This window comes from Corvus cornix, chromosome 7 (assembly GCF_000738735.6).
Source record: "Corvus cornix cornix isolate S_Up_H32 chromosome 7, ASM73873v5, whole genome shotgun sequence".
NCBI lineage: Eukaryota > Metazoa > Chordata > Aves > Passeriformes > Corvidae > Corvus > Corvus cornix.
In genome coordinates, this window is record NC_046337.1 from 32,592,463 (window position 1) to 32,599,780 (window position 7,318).

The 7,318-nt window shown below is 46.1% G+C and overlaps 1 protein-coding gene across 1 annotated transcript in view; it reads right to left on the minus strand.

Annotated features, from left to right (window-relative positions):
- Positions 1-6,865, minus strand: part of ITGAV (integrin subunit alpha V) — a 46,262-nt gene extending 39,397 nt beyond the window's left edge. Inside the window, exons 1-2 of the mRNA XM_010406486.4 lie at positions 6,592-6,865; positions 2,554-2,681 (exon numbers count right to left, since the gene is read on the minus strand). Coding sequence (XP_010404788.2) covers positions 2,554-2,681; positions 6,592-6,746 — 283 coding nt within the window. The 5' untranslated portion in view covers positions 6,747-6,865. The remainder of the gene's footprint in view (positions 1-2,553; positions 2,682-6,591) is intronic.
- Between the last annotated feature and the right edge of the window lie 453 nt (positions 6,866-7,318).

A 7,318-nucleotide genomic window follows, 5' to 3' on the forward strand; every position in this document is an offset into this window, starting at 1 on the left:
TTGTGATACAAGACAAGGGGACAAACACAACCCCACACAATCAGAACAAGATTTGCTCTTTCCTCCATTCCCTTGCCACATTCCCAGCACAGGAACACAGCCTCTACCCTGCCGTCACTCACTGCTTGGCCTACTCTGGCATTCCAGCTGTGCTACCTGGCAGAAGGGAGCAGGAGCAGGAATGGGGTCATGACTCCTGCTAATCATGGGGCATCCAACTCCACATACGGAGTTTGGCATCAACAGGCAAACAGAGGAAAGCCACGAGTACAAGTGTTGTCATCATTTTCACAGGTCAGATTTCTCACTGGCTGTAAGCAATTAGAAAATAACTCTGAAGAAACACATCTAAGTAATGATGCAGAACTTTTTTCCAGTGAATCTGGGAGGGAATAAAAAATCTGCCTTGTATCGCAGGGCTAAGCAATACCTCTGGAGTTACAAATGGTATTGCACAAATGTTAAGCAGTGATGGATGAGCCTGGATTCCTGCAGAGGAATCAGTCATCAGTCCTGCAGAGGATTTAGTCATCTACAAAAAGCCCCTTCGCATCAGCACCACAAGTTAGTGGTCAGATCTTCCACTTCCCGTTTCTTCAAAGTGGGTCACGAGTCTTCCCTAAGCCCTGTTCCCTTACAAGGCAGGGGCAGGCAGGAGCCGGGGCTAACAGTGCTGGCAGTGACTTTGTCATCAGAACATAGGGAATCGAGCATTGTACTATGCACAAAGAAAAAGACATTTTCTTTTTTGTCTCAGGGCATTTATTATTTTATCAAGCTGAAGTACAATGCCCCTTTTCACCAGGAGAATAATTGACAAATGCATTATTCCCCCATTCATTGCCTCAAAGCTGGAATGAGTTAAAGCATGCCTGAAAGAAATCCTCTTAAGCCGTTATGACCTGCTATTTTTACTGTTAAATTTCAACCGATTAACATGCCTGTTCCTTAAAGCCAAATGATGAGCAAAACACTCTTTGCTTGCCCAGGAGCACATACCTTAAGCACAGACACACAGCAAAGCAGAGTGGCCTCTTTCTATCAACTCTACCTGGCACATGGAAAAGCCTACTGCAAATGTTCATGGTATAAACTGATAAATGCACTGCAATTCCCATTAGAAGATGTGTCTAGAACCTATCCGTGTGGCTCATCTTTCACCACCAGAAGTTGTTTGGCTACAATATTAATGATGACTATTTACTAGGGACATTGAGATTCTTTCTTAAAAATACCCAAACTAACAAAAAGTACACTTGTATTCTAGTAAACAATAAGCCCAGAGAACAACAACAAAAAGAAAGATAGCTATAATCTATTTTTGCTGTCTTAACACCAATGCAGATAAGAATGTCAGATGTTGCAACTTATTATAGATTTTTAGTAATCTGGCAGATATGGTCCTATAGAATGATATGAGACAATGATAAATTGAGTGAAGGAATGATAATGGCTTGGGGCTTGTGTGCCATTACTTTTACTTTTTTTTACTTACTTTTTTACATTACTTACTTTTTTTTTTTTTTTTTTTGCGCTATGGAACTGTAACATAGTGGTTTTCACAAAAAGATATGAAGATTTCAGAAATCTGAACACCAACAATGTTTTGTAGCATACCTTGACAATGCTTCTCCACTGTACTGCACACAATTTAAAAAGGCTGCATCAGTCTAACAACCTTTAGGCTGCCAAGTCAAAATACTGGCAGAGACAAGAATGAGTTATAGCCAACCAGACCTTCAAGGTGCAGGTGTTTCCTCTACCCTACCACATGGGTCTTGCTAATCCCCTCCCATGACATGGAGAGGTTTTTCCATTGGCCTGAAACACACTGTGGAAAACAGGATTCAACACGGAGTGGCTGGAGCAGAAAAGCACATGCAGTGCATTCTCATGACCTGCCACAGTCTGTGGAAATCACTGTGTGCACCAGAGCATGAAGAGTGACTGAAATATTTCATGTCCACATTGCTGCTGCTCGGCTCTTCTGTGCGTCAGAAATGGGTAGGGAATGGCTATGACCTGAGGCACCTGAGTGCTGCTATCACAGAAGTCACAAACAATATGAAGCTACATCTAAGGGGAAAAATTTACAAAAAGACATTTTTCCAGAGTTTTTAGTTCGTATTCCTGGTTTCAGCTGAAACTTCTGGGTTATTTCTGCCTATACCACTTTTGTTGATAATGAAAAGTATCTGTCCTCATATGTCACGTTCTTAAAAGGAAGAAAACCCCTCAGGGTTCATTGGGAATTAGGTTGCCAAATGTTTTAGGACTGCTGGAAAGTACAGAGGAGAAATATAAATAGGTTAAAACACAAGAAGAAGAATGTTTGCTCACTCAGGCTTCCAGCACATACCAGGGACAACAGAATTCTAAAAGAGAGGAGAGGAAAAGGAAAGCACAAGCAAGCCTTGACTAGTTGCCAGTCAAAAGCAGCCGCATTCACACTGACCATGCAAAAATCCCACAGGGACCTGAATCCCTTCTGCTTCCCCACAGCAGCATTAGAGCAGAGACATCCCATCTCCCCCACAGCGACCCACACATTACCTGTGGCATCAAATATAATGGGCTGGCAGTTTCTGTTTGAGCTCCAGTCACATTTCAGCACCTGCCCTCCTTCTACAATGTTGTGTTGGGTAGTGTTTGCTTTTGGAGCTCCCACCAGAAGAAATGTCCTGCAGGAAAAAAAAGAAACAAAACAAAGGTTTCAACACTTAAGGCACAGATGTTATAACTTAATGACATCTGAAGAGTTAATAAAGCAAAAGTCTTGCCCATTCTAATCTAAATCTGACTAGAACTACTCACAGTTACAGAGAAATTCATATGAGGTTCTCTTCTCTGCATGCAAAAGCAGGCAAAAAACACCCCCATTTACCAAAAAGGAGAGATAAAAGAAGATATGATAAAATTAAAGTATCCAGGCCTACTTATGATTATATTTTAAATGAGATAAAAATATTTTATACTTTCTTTTTTTCCTTTCAAGAATATGTAAATATACAGCAGAACAGGAAATTGTTTACTTCTGTAATTTACGAAAGCCATCAACTGGCATAATTTCTGGTTAATTTTGTGCATGAGGGGAATTCAAGGAAGTCAGTCAAAAATGGAAACAATGTATAAACAAAGCAGGAGTGCGCTCTGAGCTCAGCATGTCCTGAACGTGATGAGTCAGCCCTGCCTGAGCAAGTGCTCTTGTAAAAACACTCTCGAAGTGCCGAGCGACTCTCAGCCACAGATCTGCATGTTAATGAATCGTTACCCGAATTCACTGCACAGTCATCATTTTCTTATTATGATCTGCGGTGCTTTTCTGCCTCTCTGCTTCTACAGACACGTTCAGTGCACTCCCAGCAGGAACTGCCACGAGACTCTGCCTGCACAGGTGGCAAAATTCAGAAGTAGCAAAGCAAGGAACAAACTGAACAAGACTTTTGGCATCTTCCAGCACCTTCCAAGAACCCCAGCACCTCTGAGATCCACTTGACTCATCAGCACTTGACTGAGAAAGTCAAGCTGAAGCATAAAGTCATGTTTAGAAGACATAAAATCAAGTGCTTCCTTTCATCAGAATCAGTCTGCTCTGTTGCTTCCCTTTAGACTGCTTAAGAGAGAATGCAGCTTGCAAGAGCAAGTCTTGTCAGGCATTATGGTTCCCTAGTTTTGAAACTGGGTTAGCTGAATGAGCTGCAGGACTGGTTGGAGAGAATGTCTACAGGCAGGCAAATCCAGGCTTATCAAACTTGCTCTGGCTTTCAGAGTCATCTTCGGGCTCCTTTCTAGTAAGAGGTAAGTATAGGTATAATCACATAGCACCTCATCAAAGCTCAATTTCCATGAAGACCTACCAGTTTTCAACCTGTGGGAATTTTCAGAACCTTAAAAATGTCCTGGCATGGACCCTGATAGAAAATCCAGGTTAGTTGGCAATCCATTTGTTTTCCCTAGTTGCCATTCATAGACTGTCTAGATTTCTAGAACAGGAATTTGAAACACTTTAATCAACTTAAAATGAACTCTCTGGGCAGAACAGAAATGCTTAAAAATAAACATTATAATGCCAAGTAAAGAAACACATCAATTATTACCATTACAATCTATTAAACAGGTGGTAGCTTACCTCCCATTTAACTCCTGTACCAGTGACTTTTGAAAAGTCCCCCAAATGAAATGCTTGTTTAAAAGGTCTAATAATTTCCATTCTAATTATGTGTTTCAAATTTTTCTTATGGTAAAATTTGTGATGAAGTTTATTAAAAACATTACAAATAAAGGAATGATTATGTGACTCCACAAAGGTTTAGTCACCTCTCTTCCCCAAATGACAAAAATGCATTTTTATCATCATAGACCAAGCAAACAGATTTCGTCATAGTTCTTATAATAATATGCAAATTACCCAAATACTAAGAAGTCTCTAATCCACATACTTCGGGAAAGAGGGAATAGAGGGACAATGGTATTTCCATGGGAATATACCAGCTATGCTTTGATACTGCCAGTTTCCTACATCATCCTACATCCTACATCCACCCCATCCCAATGCTGGGGCAAAACTGGGAGTGTTCTGGCACCTCTGGTGTGCCTACAGGAACAGTCCCTTTCCAGGGCTTTCCATGGACAACAAAGAACTGGGGCTTCCACGTAGGAGCATCCTGGACTATCAAGTGCAACTCCTCTGAAGCAGAGGGTGTATGAGAAACCCGTTTCACTTGTTACGGAGCTGTGTTCCCTCACTCCCTATGAAAGCTGTGCCCACTGCCAAGGCACCATGCACCCCCGTGACACAACACCACCACTTCCGCTCCTGGAATTGGACTTTCATACTGGACTTCTAAATAGGCTTTAGTTTGGCATCTAGCAGGTCAAAATAGACTGTGAAACAGCAGCTTGAGCGTTCGGGAACAAACGCCTTTGTTGTCAGGCTAGACAATCCAAATAGCTTCAGCTCGATTAAACTGACTTGATCTCCAGTACTCATGTATAAAACAGGTGATAAATAAAAGCTCACCAAAGCAAAAAGAAAGGCACAGAAACCATGTGACACTCCATATGCCCAGAGGACACTGCATACAAGTATGTCTGGCTGTTTCAGGAGGCAAAGTATCAGTGTCCATAGGCATAACCTGAAAATTTAACACCACTAGGGCCTGTTCCTGTCAAAGTTGCATAGCTACTTGGTTCAATTAAGAACTTAAATGCAAAATAAAGTATTTAGCTTAGCAGGTACAAACAAACTTTCAGAGATGACAAAAAAACTGAGGAGAGAATTCCCTTCTAAATATACAGAAGTTTTTCATGCTGCCTGAAAACCACACTGTTTTCTTTTACAGCAGTGCACTTTGAGGTCAATAGTTCTTATAAAAATAATGGAAAGGTTCCAAATAGTGATTTCATGGAGAGCTGGGTCACATAATTCCTTATCAGAAAGCGAGGAAGAAAGTTTATTACATGCATTTACCAGTCTCTTGATAACTCTGCAGCCACACATGCTGACTTAAAAATAAAGGGCAGGACAAAAATAGAAGCTTTTTTCTTTTAGTACCAGGACTTATACGATTAAGATAGCAGAGAAAGATGGTGCAACATGTGCAAGTTAAGACAGGATGGCTTCTAATATATGTAGGCAATAAAAAAATGCAAACAAGGCTAAATGATGTACTGCAGAAGGACTTGCTCAATAGCTGTGCAATCTGCTTATAAAGTTTTATAAGCTAAAGATTAAGGGGGGAGAGAGAATATCCCCTCAGCAGGATGAAAGCCAGCAGCTTTTCCAGTTTTACAGCCCTTTCTTAAGATGGGAGAGGAGTGGGGGGAAAGTGACAAAAGCTGGAGGTTACTGTAGCCCGCATTTGAGGACCAGAGACTGATTCATTCGGGCAACACCAAAGCTGTGCAGTTAGAGACACAAGGATTCAAAGGTCTGAAACGCACCAGCGACTACACAGAGCCTAATCTTTAACATGAAACGGGAACATATTCAGGAAGTAGATGTGGAGAGTGCTTAGATGGAACTTTTCCTTCTCTGGACTCCTCAGCAGCTTGGTGACTCGCACAGACTCAGCACAATTCAAACACAGCACTCCCGCAAAGCGCAAAGAAAGAAGAGCAAAACTTCTGAAATGCCACGGGACACAGCCTCATGAATCAAAACACCATAACTACATCTTTCTACGCTGTATTTATCAGCACCATTATCTTCATGAGACCAGGCTAGGCAGAGAATCCCGCAGCGCAAGGTTCATGTCCCACCGGAGCCGCCGGCCGCTCGGGATGGGGTTTGGCTCCCCGGCCAGGGCGTCTCGGCCGCCAGAGCCGCCCCAGCGGGGCAGGGATGCGGAGCGGCTCCATCCCCTCTCCGGGGCCGGAGCAAAGCGCTCCCGCCGCGTCCCCTCCGAGAGCCGCTCCGGCCGCAGCGCTCCCAGCCCGCCCGGGACCGGCGGCAGCGGCTCGGCTGCTGAAAGGACCGGGGGGTTGCTCCCCATCCGCCGCCCGGCTCTCACCCCGCGCCGGGACAACGCCGCTCGCGGCTCCGGCGCCCCGGGGAGCGGCTCGGCGGGGCAGAACGAGACGGGCACTTACGAGAACGGGTCGGGAGCGAAGAAGTCCACGGCGAAGCCGAAGTAGCTGCCCGCCGGGCCCGAGTAGACGGCCGGGCGCTCCACGTCTAGGTTGAAGGCGCTGCCCGGGGCCAGAACGGCGCCCAGCAGGACCAGCATCATCCCCAGGCGCGCCATGGCCCGGCCCCGCGCTGCTCCGCGGGCGCGGCTCTGCCGGGACACGCCGGCCCCCGCGGAGGGGGCGGAGGGGCCGCGCGTTTCCCGCGGCAGGGCGGGGAGCGGAGCGCAGTCACTTCCCCTTTCTCGCTGGGACGGGGGCGGCAGGAAGGAGAGGCGGCATCATGTGGTGCCGGGGGCGGGCCCTGCTCCGCTCCGCGCCCGGGCCGCCGCTCTCTTCCGCCGGGAGCGGGCAGGGAGCGCCCAACACAGCCCGGCACCGCCCGGGGCTGGGGCTGGGGCTGCGCGGCGGCCGCCGAACTCCGGCCCCGGGGCTGCCCTCGGTTCAGGCATCCCACTCTTATCTCTGCTCGAGCCGAAGGCTGGAAGAGGGTTAAGGAAAATCTTTCCTGTGACGGTGGTGAAGCCCTGGCACAGGTGTCCCAGAGAAGCTGTGGCTGCCCTATCCGTGGAAGTGTTCAGGGCCAGGTTGGACGGGGATTGCAGCAACCTGGCCTGGTGGAAGGTGTCCCGGCCCGTGGCAGAGGGTGGAACGAGATGGTCTTTAAGGTCCCTTCCAACCCAAACCATTG